Consider the following 20,953-nt stretch of genomic DNA (forward strand, 5'->3'; position numbering starts at 1 on the left):
AAAAAGGGGACTAGAGGACTCCTGGGCTTTCAGTTTTATGCTACCCAGCTGGGACCTGTGGATGTCCCATATGGGGATGCTAGGCAGCCCAGGGACCGCTAGGCACTGCTGCCTCTCCTCAGACGGGCTGCTCAGCAGCTGCCTTTCATAATCTATTGCCCCTTTCCTTCAGAAGAGGCTGGTTCTCCCTTAACCATATCTTACAGACCCAAAATCCCCCATCCAAGAGCAAAACCATTGCAAGTGAGGAATGACAGATACACCTCTGACCTTCTGCAAGCCAACCTCCAAGCTTAGGTTTGAGCCCAGGGCTTGGCTTGCAATCCCACCACACATATGGCCACTGAGCTCCAGAGGGGCTGAAGGTATCCACGTGCCATCCCCACCCAAGACAGTGACACTGCTAAAGACACAATATATGACCACATACCAAGCATCACCTATGAGGTCCTTGCTGGAGCAGACCCACATCTGTGGTGGGAAGGGGTGTCAGACAGAAAGGGATACTGTTGAGGGACTGAGACCTGGAGGTGCAGAGACAATCAGGGGAGGAATTGCACATCATTCTCTCAACTCCCATGGCATTGTGCAGTGCCTGCGAGCCAAAATCAGGCTGCCTAGACCTGAACAGCAATGGCAGGAGGAGGCAACCCCAGCCCAGCCACAAAATCCATGCCACACTCAAACTGTCACCTCCACCACACCTTCCCCAGGATGGAGACCACTGCAATACTAAAGCAGTTGTCAAATGCTTTTCCTTCCTCACCGCCTTTGAGGTGAGGATCCCGACACCAACATCCCCTAGGACCCTCTTCCCAGCCCCCTCCCAGCAATGCTGAGCCTGGCAAATACCTTATGGCAAGTAATTTTACATTATTCTACATTTACACAAAAATAGAGCAATTCTATATTTATAGAGATTTATAGCCGGTTCCGTGCTGGAGGAGGTATTGAGCAAGGCCAGGAGCTGTGGGCGGTCCAGGCTCCCAAGCAGCCGGCTGCTTCTCATTCGGCATTTCCAACATACAAAATTAAAGGCATTCGTCTCTGTCTGGTTTCTTAAATAGATAAGGGGGGAATGAACTGACAGTATGTACAGAGGGGCAGTGGCAGGGCCCGAGTGCCCTCCGCCCCCAGCCTCACGCCTGCCTCCCAGGGTCAGTGAGGCCGGCTGCTGGACTCTGAGGGCTGCCGTTGGCGAGGAGGAGTGTAGCCATTCAGGTAGCCATTGCTCTGGCGTTTGCTGAGTCCTCCGTTAAGAATGTCCTGGATGTGCTGCACTATCAGGTTTATGGCCACTGTGAGCAAAAAGGAGGAAAAGACATGGGGGAGACATTGGATTAGGGTCCCTGCAAATAAAACTGGAACCAAGCCAGAGACAACGACCCTGCTATCCCCCCTGCTCCTATCCCCTCCTACCAAATTCTGAGGAACTGCAACCCTTGCGGGGAGGAGCTGCCCTCCCAGGACTTCATCCCTCTGCCCCAGCTGCGCCCAGCACTCAAGCCACTATGGTCAGGCTGATTCCAGACAGGTGGAGACCCAGCTGTCCCAGCTGCACAACTGACCTTGGAGAAGCACATTTCCCTTTGTGTGGCATGAACCAGGAGTTTGCCTGGAGGCACTGCACATAGATAGGCCCCCAGGCTTGATCAGAGGAGCACAAACTCACAGTCACTAATGCTCCACGCAGGAGTAAATGGGAGAGGCACGTGTGTGGTAACAGCATTCTCTTGGGTGGCAGTGGCCTGAGTCACCTCCACGGCAGGTCCTGCTACCTCCTACTTAACTCTGCTGCAATAGCAACAGCCCCAAGCCAGCTGCCAGGATGTAACAGCACGGTCTGGGTCCACTCACCTTCATTATCTGCTCCTCTGGGAATGATCACGTCAGCATACTTCTTGGTCTGGGAGAAGAAAGCACACTGCGTTACAGGGAAAGTAGACAGCCACCACGCTAGGGCATTGTCCCTGCTTCCTGAGACAGGAAGTTCCTGACAGTCCTTCCCCTCCCCTTGCCAAACCCAAACCTGCTGTGAGGTATATTGTTGCTGATAATACATTTTGGATGCTCTTATTTGCCTTCTGCTCTGTGTTTTGAGGGCCGTGCTTTGTGCCTCGACTCCATTTTCATGAGCTCATACAGATTCCAGTAAGAGACAGTAAGAAGCACCCTAACAAAACCTGAAATTAAAAAGCCTCATGATCGCAAGACTCCAGCAGCTGCTGCTTTTGGGAACAACCTCCCCCCTGAATCCAGGCAGACTTAGTACAAGAGCAAGAGTTGCTTGTACTTGTACAAGCTTGTACAACTAAGTTGGGCTGTGTAGACATGCAGGACACAGCCATATGATCTGCCTGGGATGTGGGCAGAATTTTCTACCAGCACCATTTGCAAAAAAAGGTCTGATCTGGGACACCAGTCCTGGCCTATTTTCACCCGCAGGTGCCAGTCTCGGTTTCCTCCCCTATTTGTGTCAGCTTTTACAGCTGATCAGCTTCCTGACAGCCAAACTTTACCATCAGCAAACAAGCCAGCTGGCTAGGCAAAGGGCATCATCTGACACCTCCAGGTGCTTCCAGCCATACCAAAAATCACCAGGACATGCTGGACCATTTCAGTGCTGGACCACATGGCCCAGAGCTGGTTTAGGAGTCGAGTAACAGCAAGAGTGGGCACTGAGCCTGCGACATCCACATGCAGCTGCACTGCAGCTCAGCCCACCACCGGGTTGGAATGGGGGCAGACCACGACAAAAGCTGGTGGGTAGGGATAAAGCAGTTTTCTACCCTCCTTTTTTCACATTTCATCCTTCTATAGACTCTTCAACAGGAGAGACTGATGCAACATCTGCTGCTTTGCAAAGCTGCAGGTCTGCCTTGCTGGGGACTTGCAAGGAGGGGAGCCACCAAGCTAGACCTGCCTCAGGAAAAACCTTTCTGGGATTACACTCTGGAATTGGACCTTGGCCCCCAAAGCCACAGTCGAATGAGACACAGAAAAGAGTGCTGCTCAGGAGCCAGGAAAAGATCTTGCAGTACAGAAAGAATCAGCCCCTCTTATGGGAAAGGGCAGAGCTGGCCACATAGGCACAGACATTCCTGAGGCTGGAGGCACAGGTTCAATTCCTGCCTGTGGTGTTGGCCAGCAGTTCCCAGGTTGCAGGACTCCACTGGCTCAGTTCCTCCAGAACAAGAAGAAATTCCTCACACGTCTGCTAGAAGAGCCTTGAGAACTAAGGCACGGGCTCCTCTCCACGAGAGCCAGGAGAGGTGTGCAATGGCTAGTCCTGCAAACGAGCTAATTCACCTGCAAGTCCTGCAGGACTGCAGTGGTCTCCCACATGCAAAGTCCCCGTCTACAAGGGAGCCTTGCCTCGCTTAACAGCTCCCAGAGTAGCTTCCTCTCCAGACCAAGGGAGGTCTGTCTGCTCTACACCTTGGCCTCTCACCAGCCAGGAAATGCAACCTGCAAGGTCACATCCCACAACACAGAGCGAAGGAAGAAGCTCCCCTGCTCTTCTAAGCATCCAGCCAGCAAGAAGCCAGCAGTACTGCAGGGTGAAAAGGGCAGACAGGGCAGCCCAAAACAGGAGGCAGACACAGCAGACACCTCCTGGGGTAGGGATCTACCCTTCCCCAGCTAGAAGCAGCCAAAGGGTCTTCCTTCTCAGGCTGGCATCTGCTGAGCTGCGTGGTGTCAGTTTGTCAGACCCTGTGCAGGGAGAGGTTTCTCTTGCCCTGTCGGCCTTCCCATAGGGTAAGGTGATCTCACCAGGAAGGCAGTGTCTGTATAAATAGTCCCCCATCTCAGCCTGCCCCAGCCAGCACTGGCACTCCCATTTTTTCCAGTGCCTGCAAGGATGGACCAAGGTGAGGCAGGCTGACCCGAGTTCTGGGGCACAAAATGCTCCTGTCTGAGGAGCTGGGCAGGGTATGAGGCATTTTTGGCAGACTCCCATGGGTGTCACTCCCCTTACTTACTGGCAAACAGAACTCCTCAAAGGCAGGCTTGACAAAGGTGATATACTGAGATAAGATCTGCTCAAGGTCCCTGCCTCGCTCGCTGATGTCTCGTAGCACTGTGGGAAGATGTAAGGTACAGTCAGAAACCGAGACATGAATTGCTCCATCCCCCTTCCCTTCAGTACAGCCTTTGGCCAGCCACCCAGGTATTTTGCCCAAGGTCTCTGTTCCTGGAAGCTGCTGTCCACATGTCTGAGCACACCCCACCCCAGCTACATGCTTTTAACCTGCTTCCAAGCTTTTCCAGGAGCCAAAGGCTGGCTGACTTGACCAAGGGCTTTTCTTGGCCTCCCTCCCTTCTCAGCTCTGCAAGCACTTTCCAGCTGTAACCAGTGCCACCCCAGTCCTGACTGCACCCAGCCTCAGCCCTTGCATCCCTACTGTCACTCTGCCCTGCCCTTGGCCTAAGGATGGGGCATTCTCCCAGTCACCCCAGTGCAGAGGCGCCCAAAGAATAAAAAAGCAGTGGGCTTCGCCAATACACACATTAAGGCACGGTTTAACTCAGGTCTGCAGAGGTGAGGCGAGTAAAACTCACCCACCTACCCAGCTCTACCAGGCTCCTTGTGCTGTCGCCAGCTGAGTGGGATGAGAAGACAAAGCAGGCTCCCACTACCAGAGGCTGAGGGGGTGCTTGGAGGAGATCAGCTCAGGAGAAAGCCGAGAAGCGGGAGTGCAAGCTGGCCTCCTGCTTGTTCTGCCGTTCGGACCTTACACTCTCTTTGCACAGGGTATTTGGGCCAGTGCCATCTCCAGTCTGAAGCCACTTCAGCATGGACAAGTGCCTCAGTTCAGCAGGAATTCAATCCATGGGTTAAGAGCCAAAACAGCCCTGTGGCCGAGCAGATGGCTGATGGCTCTTGGCTCTCCCCAAGGGGCTGGCTGGCTTCTCCCCAGTGTGCTAGCGCGCCTGGCACTGGGTTCAGAGTGAGCCTTCTCCACGTGCCGAGCAGAGCCAAGCCACGGCACTGCCAGCCTGCGTGACCTGCTCGGCAGCCGCTGCCCGTGTGCTCGCAGGGCCAGAACAGTGCTGGTTTGGCACCATCCCCGTGGCTCCGTTTGCCCTCGGCCAGCAGCTTCGCAGCGGGACCTTTCGCAGCCCCGCACAGGGGAGGTGATGGGGGGAAGAAAGGGCTGGCAGCAGGATGTGTGCCAGACCCCTGCCTGCCCCTAGAAGGGCTCAGCCCCAGCCCAGGCTGCTCTAGCCAGCTCCTCGCCTTCTCCAGAGAGCGGGAGCAAGCCCTAGCTCAAACAATACAGAAAAACAGGCAAGGAAAATAAAAACAGAGAGACTTTTGTTTCCCAGGTCACACACCCTGTTTGTTGGCTGCTCTGGGGTGGGGAAGGAGCACAGCGAGGGTGTATTTACAGCACACCCGGCCTGGGACGGTGTGCGGGAGGCCTGCGAGCCGCGAGTGCCCAGGCTGCAGGGGCTCGTCCTGATGGGACAAACTCCCCTTCCCGCCCCCAGGGCAGACCCCAGCGGGGCAAGACCAGCTGGCTTGTTCTAAGGACGCATCGGCACCCGTCCAGAGCCAGCGGGCAGACATCACTCAAGTCAGGCCTGACACATGCACGTGACACCTGACCTGGTCTTTGTTTTACAGACGCTGGCTGAGGACAAGGCAGCAAGGGACCTCAGCCAGAATCAGCTTTGCACGGATCAGGCTGTTTGAGGCACCTGGCAGACCTTGCCCCTTGTGCTCTGGTGGCAGCATTTTTCTTGGGAAAGGTGCCGAGATGGGGACAGTGCAAGTTGCACACACTGAACCCCAGCACTATTTGATTAACTGAGCTGTCAGCTACATTTCCAGGAACCTCACCTCCTGCTGCTGCCCAGCTGAAAAGCCCATTGCTGCAATTGCTCAGGACTTCTGGGAGAGCAAGATGACTCAGGGCCATGTCGCAATGCAAGATCCCGACTTTTGCTACAAGCTGCCTCCAGTTATGTTCCAGGGACATGATTATACCTTCAGCACCTCACACACAGGCTCTCCTTTCCCAGAAATGCCAGAGAGACACACAGTAAACAGACTTGCTGCTGCAGTGGAACTACCAACTGCTGATGGCAGGCCAGGAGACTGCCAAATGGTCAGTTCCCAACCAGGAGTCCGATGAGTTGCCCTAACTAGGAGACACCAGCACCTCAACCAGCCTAGCTGCCCCTTTGCAAGGCTTTAGCGATTGATGGTGGGTGGGGGAAACACCCCAAGAGCGGCCTGGGCACATGAGGCTCAGGTCCCTGCCCAACAGCTGCAGCACAACAGGGTTTAGCTCTGTTGTGGTCTCTGTTCTTAGTCAATGGGACCCCAAGCAGTTCTCAGGCCCTGAGCTCACAGTTCTGTACCAAGTCCAAAGCGACTGAACCACAGACTCCAAAGTACAACTGGGATGCACACATGGTCATGTGGCACTGCAAATGCATAAGGCAACGCCTTGCCTTCAGACAGCTGATACAGGGCACTGCCAAAAACGTGCTACCCCGTGGCTGGGTGTGAACCCAAGATCCTGCGCAGCACAGAAGGCTTAGGGGATAAGGCTCACATTGCAGGATCTTGCAAATGCGTATCTGTGACCTACTAATACGTCTCCCTGCAATGACTGTGCTGTCACCTCCCTGGATGAGTCATGCAAGAACAGAGGGCAGGGTCAAGAAGTATGTGTAAAAAGGAACTTCTAATCAGCACAGATGACATCCCAACAGCGGAGGAGGCTGTGTGTCTGTCTGACAGCAGGAGGGCAGGCAAGACCAGTTCCATCGCACAGTGGAACAGTCCCATGCACAAAAGCAGTCCCCGGCTGATGCACTGAGACATACTCTTCTCATCACAGCACAGAGGTCTGGACAGGACCTCTCCTCTAAGTCATCTTCTGTGTTCCCAAACACTCTGTGGAGGCTCTCAGAGCCAGGCAGAGGTAGGGACAGTTCAGACAAAACTGAATTCTGCTCCAAGAGTCCCCAAATGCTTTCTTAGTCATCCAGGAGACTCAGGTGGTGACCCCAATCCTAAAGGCTGCTTTGAAATGAATGGCATCTCAAGCCATGCAGACCCTGCAGAGCTGGAGTCCCTCCTTTGTCAGCTGGCAAGCCACAGCCAAGCGAGCCGGACATGGGGAGCCCTAGAGAGGGATATTCTGGTTTCTAGGGCTTTTTGCCCCCAAAGTCATCACTCCAGTGCCAAAGAGGCACCACAAAGAGGCTCCACGCTGCGCTGGCTGTGCTTGCGCAGACCAAGACGTGCAACCAGACTCCCTGTCTGCAACATCCATGACAGACACTCTCACACCCAAATGCCATCCTCAGAGCACACCCATACCCCAAATCCTGGGCAGTTCCATCAAGCACTGCCTTCTGACTGAACCGTGGGGATGCTTTGCCTTGGCCATTCCACCCTTCCTTGCTGGTACCTGTTGACCTGCGGAACAGGCTGCCCAGGGAGGTAGGGGAGTCACCATCACTGGAAGTGTTCAAAAAACATGTAGACGTGGCACTTCAGGATATGGTTTAGTGGGCATGGTGGTGTTGGCTTGATGGTTGGACTTGATGATCTTAAAGGTCTTTTCCAACCTTAATGATTCTGTGACCAGCAATAGCTGCCATACAGCTGATGGCACAAGGGTGGTGCCATGGGGCCATGTGAGGACACAGCACACAGTAGTCACACTGCTGCATGCATCAAAGGAGGAATCCCAGACAAGGCAGCAAAAACTCCACTGAATCCTAACAGACATGGAGCAATGTGCTCACCACAGCCACAAGCTGCCCTGTGTGACATTCTGCACCGGGGACGAAAAGCTCCCCGGCTCTTCGCTAGCAGCAACACAGCTTTGTGCCCATCCCAGCTCTGCTCTGGTCACTCTCACCTGCCTCTGTGCCCAGCTGCCCAGATCTGTTAAGTGACATTTCTGTCCCTGCTGCACAAGCCATGTTTGAGCCTCACCTCTGCGGGACAGCCGGGTGTCTGCGTCCGTGTCCACAAAGAGCTTCATGCGGAAGAGATCCCGCACCTCCTGGCTGTAGAAGGCCAGGATGCCTTCAAAGAGCACCACGTCGGCAGGGTAGACGGTCACCGTCTCCTCTTTCCTAGCAGAGGGAAGGAGAGTCAGAATATGCTGGTGGGGGGAAACAAGCCAAGAGAGGTGGGGGGAAACAGCAGTGCTCCTAGGCACTGCTCCAACCCTGGGACATCACTGCTGCACCAGGGGGACGACCAAGGAGAGGGCAGACCTACCCCACCATGGTGAAGGGAATCCAAGGCATACGTACGCTTCCTAGAAGGACAAACAGCAGAGCAGGAAGCAGACTAGCCCTTCTCCCCTGACCTTGGCCAGCTGCTGCTTGCAAGTGTTATGTGCCAAGCCATAAAGCCCAGAAAGCCTACGCATGGGGCTTGACCCACAGGAACCTGCAAGATCCAGCTCTGCTCCCCTGGGAACCAGGCAGCACTCCCCTGATACCACAGCGCTTTTGCGGGAAACGGAGCAGGGTCACACCATCCAACACAGGCATGCAAAAACAAGCTGAACACATGCAAGGGAAAAGTTACAGGAGCAAGAACTGCAGTCTTCCTTATTTACTGGCAGCACCGGGCTGTTTGAGCCTGGAATACTTGTTAAGGCTGCAAACAGAGTTTATGGGGAGAGGAAGTGCGGATGGGGGAAGAAAAGGGACACCATAACCCCCCTCCACTGATCTCTCTATGTTGCTGGATGCCACTGCCTGGCTGCACAGCTTTCCAGACCCTCAGATTGTGCCTGTATCTGCCCTGGATCCGCTAACCAAGGGGTCTGGAGTGAGATTGAAACTTCCAGGTGACACATTAGGTGCTTAAGAGCGGGTGCAAGAAGAGGGGCAGGTGGTTTGGGCTGGCAGGGCTGCGTGCTGCGCCGCAGGGCGTTAGTGGAGGCACAGCAAGGCAGGAGCGGCTGTTAGACCTGGAGTGGGAGACAAAGTCATAGACAGGAATCTGGACCGTCTTCCCTTCTGTGATCTCTTTGAGCGTTTTCACGATCAGCTCGTTGTCGAAGGCATCTGAGGAAAGATGAAACGTTACCTGAGGCAGCTTTGCAACCTCTCCCACCCACCGGACACTGAGCTTAGCCTAGTTAGAGCCACTGGCACCCTGCACTGGGGACAGACGCACAGGCTCAGGAGGAAAGCCCTGCATGTCCCCGTGGGCATAGTAAGGCCCAGCTCTCCTGGAACCCCTGGGGCTTCCTGGCTTTGCACCAGCCTGGGGTCTGGCCCACAGAGATCAATACCGCCCTTGTACGGTGGCACTGACAGCCCGGGCTCGGGAGGCATCTCCTCCAGGGCTCCAGCCCTCAGAGAGACTGGAGCAGTGTTGCAGCCTCAAGCCACCGGACAGACAGGGCTCTGTTTGCTCGGTGCTCACTGCCTCCGGCCATTGTCCTCTTGGGAGGAAAGGGACAGAGACTCTGGAATTTCCCCACCAAGCCGGGAGATGGTTCAAAGAGCCCCTGTTGTAGCAACAGGGCACGGTGGAGGGGTTTGTAGAGCAGCTGCACAAGATGGTTCCCTCCTTCAGGGAGGGACACGAGCTGCTGGCTCCAGGGGGCTGTGCCAGGCCAGATCTTCCTTGTCCCAACCCAGCTGCACCAGAAAGGTTTTCAAACCGGGGGATGTTTTTGCAGGGAGAAGAAGAGCGTCTTAAGGAGTTTGAGGCTTCACAACTTGCACTTTCTCATCCCAAACACTCCACCCCAGAGAAGTTTCTTTCCCAAGAGAGATAGAGATTGTACTGCAGGGGACACAGGCGGTCCCCAGCCACCCTGCCAGGGATGCAGCTGGCTCCACAGGAGCTTAACTAAGCCACTCACTCCTGCCCCATGCAGAGACAGAATCCCAGTGTCCACACAAGGCTCTGCTGATGGAGCAGGGGGTCCCACTCCAGCCCTCGCCCCCCCACGGAGTGGCAGAGCCCTGGTGCTGTTCTCCATTCACCTGGGTGGTCAAAATTGAACTGGCCTTTGAGTGCTTTGGATTTCTGCTCTGAGGTGAGGACCCGGTAGAAGCTGTCTTGGCTCACGATCACCACCTGCTTCTGGCGGTAGTCCACCTCGTTCTGGCCCAGCAGCTGGACAATCTTGGAGCATACTGAGGACTGGGAAAGGAACAGCAAAGAAGGCAAGTCAGCAGCAAGTGGTGTCTGAGCCACGCAGGTAGGATGTCCCCAGGTAAAAGCCATTCCTGGGTGCATGGGACACTGCTTGCTGGACCTCCAGCAGAGTTCATGGTCCCCTCAAAGACACTGCCCAAAGCCACTGAGGGAAAGGCGCTCCAGAGGCATCATCGTGGGGCCCTTCAGTGTGAAAGCAGCACCAAGTTTGCTCCCTGCCTCCCTCTCCTCCATCCCTATGGCCTGCCCACAGCTCCTATTCTGAGCACAAATGGCAGCAGTAAACCAGCTGGCTGCTGCCTGGGTTCCGCCGCACCCCCAGGGCCCCCGCGGCCAGCTCCAGCCTGCCCAGCAGCTCCCCAGGGAGCAGAGCTGTGTGTGGCACCAGGGCTGAGCCTCCTCCCTGGGAGGCAGCCTCAGTGCCCTGGTTCCCCCAGCCCTGGTCCAGCCCAGGAACCCCACCACAGCATGGGCAAGGAGGGAGAGAGTCCCCAGAGGGGTACAGCCAGGCTGTTTTCATACCCTAAACAAAGCCCAGGATGAAGGGACACCGGGAAGAGAGCCCTGGGACTTTATCAGGGATCTCTGCCACAGCTGCCAGGGCTGGGAGGAGCAGCCGCAAGCATATCCTGGTGCCTCTTGGCACAGCGAGGCTAAGGGCACCGCAGAGCCAGCGGCTGAAAAGCCACGTGGCTCTGACTGCCGGTGCAAGGTCCCCATGAGCGCTGCTGGCACTGGAACCAGCACCTCACACGCTGCGTGGAACGGGCTGGGTGCCGGTAGCCCACATTGACTCTCTGCTGGCACCGCAGCAGGCACCGGCTGCGTGGCCGAGGGTCACGCCGGACCCCGCCATTGCGACACGCATCAGAGCACGGCTTCGGGGACAAATCCCAAAGCTTGCTTCAGTCCCTTCTCCTTAGTCATACGAGTCCTTGGCCGCTGTGCAACGCAGCAGTGCTAACTGCATCACTAGCTGGCAGCCGGCACGCCTGCCCCGGCCAGCGAGAGCCAAGGTCAGGCCGGCGGGGGAGTGCTCTGCTGCCTGCAGGAGCCCTGCGCATCAGCCCCGCTCCTGCCCCACGGCAGCCGCTGTTTGGGGAGAAGCAGGTGCTCCTGGTGCCAGATCGAGCTGCTTCACCTCCCGCGAATCCTGCTTACTGCGGATGCCTTGCTGAGCTACTCCTGGCCTCGGTTACCACAAATACTCTCCGCAGAGCGCTACGCTTTGCAAAGAGGTTTGCTTGCCCCAGCCTGCCCGTGGCTCTTTCCATGCTCCCACCTCCCCGCTGGCTCAACCGTCTGCTCCATACCTGGCTGGCAACCTCCAGATGCAGAGCTGAAGACAGCAGCGGTGAGAGGGAACAGGGAGGGGAATGCATGCCTGGCAGAGGAGGTCGCCCCAGCAGGCAGAGGGCAAGGCTGTTTGCCTGAGAAGCTGGAAGATTTGACGGCATTCCTGTCCCCAGAGACCGTCTCTTCCCCTCCAGGCCAGGCTGACCTGACTTGGCTGTGACCGCTGCGCTGTGAGTCAGCCCCAGCCCGGCTGGAGAGCCTCCGCACACAGCACTGCTGCGGAGCGAACCGGCTCGGGCTGCCCGACAGCAGCCCCGACAGCAGCCCCGGGCACAAGTTTGGGTTTTGGGTCAGGGATGGGGTCTCCCTGAGCATCCCACCTTCTTCTCCTGCCTCTCACAGCTGGCAAGTTGTGCTTCCTGAGCCACGTCTCGGCAGCCCTGCCCTGCAGCAAGCTGCTACCACCCAGGACAAAGCACTGCAAGTCAGCGCCAGTCACTCGCCCTTGGGCACACGCAGACACAAAGCCAGAGCCCATTCTCCCTTTCGTCTGCTTCCCCACTCCTCACATCCTTCTCAAGCCTGCATCAGCCCTGTTGCTTATCCAGCTGTATCCCGCAGGTTTCGCAAAAACCGGGCGTGCACAGTGCCTCTCCACTTCTCCTCCCTGCTTTCTCCCCTGGTCGCTGCTGCCTTCCCATGCTGCCTGTGCAGCGAGGAGACGCGGCGCAGCAGGGTTCAGCCACAGCTGCTGAGGACACCAAACTTCCCAGGCCCTTTGCAATTAAGAATAAACCACTTTCCAGCACAGCCACCTAGACAGATCCCCAGCCTGTAGAGCAGGCGCCATATGGATCTGCACCAGAAGCTGCCTTCCCCAGTCTGGGGAAAGGAGCAAGGCTCCTTTACTTTGGATCAGTGAAAGCAACACACCAGTTGCATTCACACACTCCCAGTGGACATCAGCATGTGGATGGACAATAAAAATAATTTAAGAGCATCAGACTGCCAGTCTTTCTTCTGCCTTATGCACACTAATCTCTGGTCTACCAATCCTGGAAAGTAGAGAACAAAAGTCCCTATCACCTCTGAAAATCACCCTCCTGTTCCATACCCCACAACCAGAGACACCCAACGGTGTCAGAAAAACCCAAGAAGAATCACAGAATCATTAAGGTTGGAAAAGACCTTCAAGAACATCAAGTCCAACCCTTAACCCAACACCACCACACCCCCTAAACCATGTCCCAAAGCACAACATCCACATGTTTTTTGAACACAAAAAAAAGAAAGTAGCCTTCGGCAGCTGGAGACAGGAACATGTCCTCACACTGGGGCCCAGGATGAGGATCAGGGCGTACCCTGGCTGCATTAACCATCCAGTACTCTGGGGTGGCAAGTGCCTCTTGCAAAAGTATCCAGGCATATGCTACAGACCCTTCCCTTTTCTCTGGTGGGCTTTGGAGAGCTATCAGAAGTGGTGGAGAAAGATGATCACAGGGACATCCTGCTCTCAGGACCGAGCTCAGGTTCAGCATACCGTGTTGCTCAGGTGGGCAAGGATGTCACCTCTTGGCTCTGGGAAGAGGCACTCATCTCACCTTGGTCCCACAGAAGGCAGAAGGTATGGGCCAGGGCACTGCTCACACATTACAACTGCAGCAGGACATTGAGACAGTGGGGGACATGGCACGAGGGTTACATTCAGCTTGCCTTAGTGGGACAGCAAATCTCAGCAAGGTCTAAGAGAAGAAGGTTTTTCTTTTCCTCGCGATCACTTGTGATGGAAACAAGAATGGCTCATGAGGGGCATTCCCTGATGCCAGTCTGAATACCTCCTACAGCTGGACAGGCAGTTTTTCCCCCTTGGTCAATAAACACTCTATGTTAAGGAGGAAGAAAAACCAGAAACACAGAGGTTACAAATTCCCCTACACAGTGGGAACAGAAACTCCCAGCCTCAGGAAGCGTCCCTCCAAATGAATCATGCATGTCCCCTGCTTAAACCCCCTTCTCCCAAACCAGCACAGCATACGTATGTATGACTGGTATTAATCAGAAGTGTGAAGAATCCACTAATAACTGGAAATGATAACAGTTAGGCTCTGGGGAGGCCTGCAGATGCCCAGAAAAACCAAGACCAAAGCATGACTGCAAAGTACCGTGCCAGGGTGCAGCCAGCCTGGATGCACGATAACCCAGGGGACACGTGGTGCTGACACATGCACTCAGCACCCACTTGATGGCAAAACCTGGGCTAAGATTCCTTCCTTTGCCGATTCCTAACTGCTTCTCCCAGGAGAGATGAAGACAATTGTTTCTTCTCTGAGAAGCCCAGAACTGCAGAGGCAAAAGGAGGATGACTTGAGGAAGATGACCTGATGCTATAGATGAATCCAAATACAGAAACTCTGGGATTTGAGCCCCATCCCTAGCTCTACTCTGCGTGACACATCTCATCTGCAGGAAGATGAGAGGCATGACAGGGCTCCTTGCCCCCACTCAGCCCCTTCCCCACATCTACATTGCCCGTGCACACCTTGCCATGACCCAAAGCAAACACTGATGGTGATTCAGCCACAGCACACTCCCAGCAACAGGATGCCTCCTCAGGAAAAAGCCTTCCCTTCTCCCAGAACTTGTTTAAAACTAAATAGAGACAGGACACAGCAGCCTCTGAGCCCCCATGGTGGCCAAGCAGACCTTTCCCGTCTTGGCCACATGAAACCAATGCAGGACTTGCCAAGCATGCAGGCAAGGAGCCCCGGCCTCTCTGCCCTCGTTCATGACTTTCCACGCACTGCAGCGAGGGGAACTCAGCTCCAGGTTTCAGCAAACTGGCTGCAACCCACTGAGCCACACTCCCCCAGACTTTGCGCTTGAGCTGCTCCCTGGGAAAGCTGTGTAAACCAACCCACACCACGCACAGACGGTTGAGGGAGGTACCTGCACATCACAGCACAAGAAGCAAGCTCAGAGAGGTTATTCCTGAACAGAAGCAGCTCCAGCTCCCCTTGCAGGACTCCTCCTCTGAACCAAGCACACAAATAATCAGTGTTTAAGGAAGAAGCACAGCTTTATTCTGCTGTGAGGGGAAGACGCAGAGGGCACCTGGGAAGAACTCGAGCATATTTTTCCAAAAGGAGAGAGGTGATGCACAAGGGAAGAAACTCAGACAGGAGTTTGGAGCCCTACCCCTGACATTTATTTGAAAGATATTAATTACATTACATATTTAATTCATATTCACTCATGGCCTATAGCCAGCTAGCTCAGATATTCTTCAGGAATTGACTAATTCCCCAATATTATTATGCAGATTATCCCACAATCCCTCTTGGGTAGCTCTGATCAGCCAGTGAGTTATGACTTCAGATGTGTATTAGAAAGCTGATGGACCGCACTACTACCTTAACCACCATGTGAAGGTACCAGGGAGGACACAGCTGATGCCTTCACCGCCAGGTTTGCTGCCGCAGACGGGGCGGTATGAGTACGCCTGGTACGTCCTAGTACCTGGTAAGTCCTGTCCCAGGTTAGGAGAAATCCATGAGCCTTGTGCATGTGGATATGCTGAAATCCACTTGCTCAGAGCAGTCCATCCATCCCCAGCGAGCCTGGCACTGCAGATGGATGTCTACACTGAGCTGCTCACTGGGCTCCCAATACAGCAGCAGGGAGGACCTCCCATCCTCCTAAGGACTCTAGACTAGACACCTAGCAAAAGTGACTTATGCCAGATAAAGTGATTCCAGCCCTAAAGAAATACTGAAGCTGCCAGTCCCCTCTGGAGCAGTTAAAGGGAGAAGGGCTGTACCAGAAGCAGGACCTACCAGGAGAGGCATGTGCTGGGCTCCAGTGTGGAAGGAAGAGAGGCACAGACCCCTACCACAGCTGCAGGCTGCTTGCCCTGAGCAAAGACACTGCTCACCATGAGGACACTCCTCCCCAAGAGCAATGCCCTTATCCCACAACAAATGCTACTGCCAGGAGCAAGGAGAGACTGCAGCAGCCACATCCCACCAGGGAGAGAAGCCCAGAGGTTATCTCTAGGGACAGCATGGCCATAATCCCCTCCCTGTGGGATCTGGATGCGAGCAGGCTTGGCAGTGGCTGTCAATGGCAGGAGCCTGGCTGGGGTATCCTCATCGCATGCACATGGATAAAAGAGTCCCCAGTTTTGGGGTCTGGCAAGATTTTTCCTAAGATCACATCAGGGACCACTGGGATTACTTATTGCATTTCTCTAATGTCCCCTGCAGCATGGTTCCCTTCCCAGGCATTGCAGGGGACTTTTACTCAATCGGGTCCCTGAAATCAGGAGCCATGGTAATGCTGCCCTTCTCTCAACTAGTTAAGGATTTTGGTCTCTTCTTGTAAGGTCATGTTAATTATAGAGTATTAGGAAGGGCTTGGTGGACTGGGGTGACACGCAGAACAGATACCAAATTGGGAAGGGTCCCAGAGCATCTATTAAATGTCTGCCTACAACTGCAGAGAGCTAGTTCATGACCCACACAATCCTTTCCAGTCCTAATGGAGCACATCCATACGGCAGCACTGGGACTGGAAACGTGCTATTCTCGTACCAAAAGCCTGGGCTTCCACCCAGAGCTTTCCCAGGCAGGTTCACCATTCCTACCTTTCCCTTTGTGAGCCACAGGCCAACCAGTCCAGGACTGGGAGAGCCAGGTTTCTGTTCACTCACCCCGGGATGCTGTGCACATGATCAGCAGTCCTGGGCTGGAACATAAACAGGCGCACACAAACACAGAGGATCTGAAGACAGATTATGCGTGTGGAAGAAAACAAACCTCCTAGCACAATCCCTCCCAATCCGCTGGTTTTGGACGAGGACATTTTTTCTTGAGCCCCTGCTGCAAACTACATAGCCGGACTACGGCAGGCAGGCTCCATAATGAACTCGTGCATATTCAATCAGCAACAGGAAAGGGCTGACCCATCAAAACGTCCTGTGTATCAGTCTGATCAGGGGCTGGCACAGAATAATGTTCTACTAGAAAGTCTGACGAGTCTCTAGCATGCGTTGACACCAGCATTTAACAAGTCAGACCTTGTGATTCAGGGCTCCTGCCAGCCACAAAACGTCACCAGGAAATGGTGCTGAACCGACACAGGATTGCTGCAATCTCTGCTCGCCCCCCTGTGGGCCACTGCCGGGTCTCCCCTGGGCTTCTTTGCCTGGCATCCAGGTGGTGAAGCAGTAGCAGTGACCCCCAGGTTGCTGTGGCCGGTGGCCCTTGCCAGTGCAGGGGTCCGAGGTCTGTCACGCAAGAAGTCCCACGTGGAGAGGGATCTGCCTCATGGGCAGATGCGCTGCAGCTGGGGCCACTGCTTCCCTCGGGACCAGCACGCTGGCTGTCCCACCCTGGCTGGGTGATACCAGCCTTCTTCAGCCTTCTGGCTAGCTCACTCTTCTAGGCAGCCAAGCTCAGCCTCCAACAGTGTTTTTGGTGTTTAAAGCAGAAGTGCCTAATGGATTAACAGTGAAAAATACACCCAGCTGAACACATGCTTCAATTTTGGTGCTCTGCAGTCTGGAAACTCTCGGGCTACACGTTCAAACAGACGTTTCCAACTCTATGTGCTAACTAAAGATCCAAACAGTGCAGCCACCAGACCATGGTGACACCCATATTCAACCCTCACTACTTGGAGGACCAGGCAGCCAAAGCAAGCATTCAGCCCTTTGTTAATCTGTCTTTTCTTACAAGCTCCTGTTGGAAGGTAGCAATCAGCACCTCGCTTTGCGGCACGTGGGGACATGCAATTAATGCTTCAGCCTGAGTTCGAAGAGCTCTCCCCACCCCTGCAACCACCCCAGCATCAGATGCTTCCACTGCTGCTGGGAACGAGCCACTCCAGCACTGCCAGCCGAGCTGCAGGGTTCCAGGAGCTAAGATGGAGTGAGGACGTGTGAAGAGCTTAAGGAGGTATCCCAACACTTTCCAGCTCGTCCTAATAGTCAGTTTGCTGAACTTTTCTCCAGCCCGCAGCCTGGCTGCCTGCCTTGCACGCTGCAGTCCTCGGTAGTCAGGAATCTCTTGCAGGAGGAAGGGAAGAAGCTGTTAGCGCGAAGACCATGAGTATAAGAAGGAAACAAAAGCTTTAGCAGAGCACTTGAAAGCATATAAGATGAAAGAAGATGCTACAATCAGCCTTGGGAATCCCTCTGAGGAAATGAGGCAGTTGCAGTGCTCTCTGGGTTTGGTACAGGAGGGGATCTTAATGCCATGTCATCTGCTCCACAGCAGGAGATGGCAGCAAGCTTTGCCCGGACTGCACAGTTCTTGTATTTTGGGGGACAGTGGGAGAAATGCTGCCTCCCTGCAAGCTTCTGTGAAGAGCCTCTCCCAGCTGAGCCAACACAAAACAGCCACCGAGCAACTGGCACTGCCCTCGCAGAGGTTGCAGCATCACAGCCTGCCCAGGACCTCTGAGGTTCCCCAGTTTTGCTCCCAACACAGTCCAGTTTTCTTTTAAGAGCCAAAAGTAGGAGAGCACTCAGGTTTCTACCTCCTATTTGAGTACCAAAAGTTGCAGAAGTCTCTTTTGCTCACTAGGGAACAGCAGTCAGCCTTTGAATTTGAGTTCTCACCAGTTTGCCTTTAAGAAGTACCAGCCAAACACTCCCCCCAGCTCTTTGGGGAAGGCCGACTGCTTCAGATGCCAGCTTCCCCAGGGCACCATGCGACAACAAGTTGTGGCAAGCTACAAACAGGATCCCTTCCTTCCATAGCCTGACTGCGCTGGTACATTGAGAGGCATGGGGGGACCACAGAGCCTTTTCCTCACCTTAGACTCAACAAAAGCAGCAGTGGGAGGAGCTGGGGGGGGCCTTGGGAGGCAAATGCCCTCCGTTATCTTTGGGCTGGTGTGCTGCCAAAGGGGTGTGTTATGACAACAGCCCTCAATTGGTGTGAAGGCGAGTCAGATGGATTTGCTGCTTTCCCAGTGGGAAAGGTGCCTGCTTCGCTTTCCCTCTAGGAGCATTTTGTTTTCACCCAGAGCCAGCACACCAGCACGGCAGTCCCCAGGCTGGATTTTAGCTGTGGGCAAGCCCTTAGCTGAGCAAACCACACCAGCCTTACCACTGCTTTCCCAGAGCGTGCTGTGGCACTCGGCATTGCCCGGTACAGGGCACCATCGCCAGCCAGATGGGGGACAGCCCCACTGCACCCCTGCCTTGCAGCTGCATCCCAGTAACACATGTGAATTTGGCCATCTGTGTGCACAAGCCCCAGATTCTTTTTTTCCTGTTGTTTCTCCTTGAGCAAGTTTCCCCCCCCAACATATTTCTTGCAGCCTTTTCCCATAAACTTTGCACTGGTTTGCTGGATTCCCTTCAACAGGCAGCACCGCACAGAGGTTTTTAGCAGCCAGAAATCACTGGAGGGGGGCAAAATCAAAGTTGAGACAGGAAAAGCCCGTTAGTACATCCCCCTTGCTAGAAAGAACCATTTCCCTATTTTTTTTTTTCCTAAGGCAGCCTGCTGCTACTAAGCATTTTCACTTTGAAGTTGAGAATTACTGTGGCGTATTGTACTGTAATCACTGCTTTTACCTTGCGGGCCAGAGACACAGTGTTCAGAGACATAACAGTTCAGCAGCGCCAGACACAATGTTATTGGGACAGCTACAGCGAAGCAGACCCACGCATCACAGAGCAGACAAACCCAGCGCCTTTGAGTCACCAGGAGCTGTACTGCAGGAACAATCCAGCTTTGGTTCCCAGTGGAGGAGATTGCATCCTCTCTCACCATCCCTCCCCTGTTATATCTGGATTTTTCCCCCCTGCAGTAGCAATAGCAATCCAAGAATCAATAGGGTACTTAGAGACACATTCTTAACACACTAGAGACACATTCTTAACACACTTATTATGGGCTGAGGTACAGCAGTTGAGTTATGCCATCCTTCAAGAGAGAAAGGGCCCCCCTCCAAACACAAATCAACCCAGAGATATAAGGCCTTGTCTTCCTCCTGTGACAGTCCACATTCAGTGTCCTTAGCGAGAAATATTTCAGAGGTATTGCTAGTTCCAAATCTATTCATGCTCTCTGAAATACCTCTTAAAAAAGCAGGTGGAGTGCCTGTGCTACCCTACATAGGAGGGCTGATTAGCTGTGGATCCGGTTTTACTGCTCTTAAATAAGAGAAAAGTAATTTTCTTTTCATATTAGGATGGAAAGCTGCCTACCTCAGGTTAAATAAATAAATAAATATGGACTGTATGAAATAACTAAAAAAAAAAAAAGCCGGAACGCTGCCGGAGTTGCCCTGCGCTGCAGTTTGGGTGTAGCAGCTCTCCCGAGCAAAGCCGCATGAACGCCGGCCGGGGCGGCTGGACCCCAGCTCTGCGCCCCGCTCCTACCTGCCGCTGCCAAGGGCCATCCCCTCCCGGGGGCAGCACGGAGGTCGTTCTGCCGCTGTGAGTCAGCATTTACTGCAGAATTCCCACTCCTGCTACCCCAAAGTTGGCTAGATAAGAGGCACCCCCAGGCACGACCGACACTCATTCAAAAAAAAAAAAAAAAAAAAAAATTGCATTGGCACCCTGCGGGTCTGCCGCGAGGCGGGCAGCCCCTGGGGACACTGCCAGAGCAAGGGGATGCGCTCACTAAAGCCACGGGAGAGAAGATTTTGCAGGGGGGATGCCGCCTCCGCCCACACCCCGCGCAGCCCCTCAGCCCTCACTGCTGTCCCCGGCGGCCCCCGCCCCCCCGGCTTGGCGGAGGGGAGTAGGATCCCGGCCGGGGCAGGGGTAAAGGCCGCTTTCCCCCACGCACACCCCCCACGCGTGTCCCCGGGGCTCCCGGCCGCCCGGCACCCACGGGAAGGCCTCGGTAGCCCCGCTCTCTCCGCCGGTTCGTCCTTCCCCGGAGCCCGCCGGAGCAGCGAGCGAGCGAGCCCGCCCGGCCCCGCCACCGCCTCCCCCAGCCCGGCGGAGCCCCGGGGCCGCGCACGTGGCGGGGCGGCCGCTCGGCCCCGCCGCGCTGCCATGTGGCCGCCGCGCCCGGCGGGGGACAGGCGGGGGGCTCCCCCGCCACCCCGCTCCCCCCTGAGGCTCCCCCGCGACCAGCCCCAGCACCTTGCCGCTGGCCGTGCCGCCGCTGACCCCGATGAGGAAGGGCTCGCCGCCGCTGGGCTGCCCGTGCTCCTCCAGCCTCTGCTCGCTGTCCCCCGCCATCCTCCCCTGCTAACAGCAGCAGCAGCAGCGCCGCCGCCTCGCCTCCTCCGCCTTCGCCCTCCGTGCGGGGCTGGATTTATCTGATGAGTCAAGGGCCTTCCTCCCCGCCTGGTTCACATCCCCGGCGCTGCGGCTCCCTGCCAGGTGCCTGCCGCAGCTGCACATGCTCCGGCCCAGCCTGCGCGGCGCGGCGCGGCGCGGCGCGGCACGGCACAGCGCGGCGGCCACATGGGCCCGCGCCTCGCCGCCGCCCGCCTAGGGACAAAGGCGGGCATCCGAAG

The 20,953-nt window shown here is 55.3% G+C and overlaps 1 protein-coding gene across 1 annotated transcript; it reads right to left on the minus strand.

Annotated features, from left to right (window-relative positions):
* Nucleotides 1-1,158: 1,158 nt before the first annotated feature.
* Nucleotides 1,159-20,953, minus strand: UCK2 (uridine-cytidine kinase 2; the record flags this gene model as incomplete). Its single annotated transcript, XM_082002653.1, has 7 exons — nt 20,574-20,953; nt 9,991-10,150; nt 8,961-9,057; nt 7,967-8,109; nt 3,984-4,081; nt 1,858-1,906; nt 1,159-1,298 (listed from the first exon to the last, which is right to left on the minus strand). The coding sequence occupies exons 1-7, from the start codon at nt 20,670-20,672 to the stop codon at nt 1,159-1,161; spliced, it is 786 nt and encodes a 261-aa protein (XP_081858779.1). The 5' UTR covers nt 20,673-20,953.

Source organism: Phaethon aethereus (assembly GCF_964289735.1).
Source record: "Phaethon aethereus genome assembly, chromosome: 8".
Classification (NCBI taxonomy): Eukaryota; Metazoa; Chordata; class Aves; order Phaethontiformes; family Phaethontidae; genus Phaethon; species Phaethon aethereus.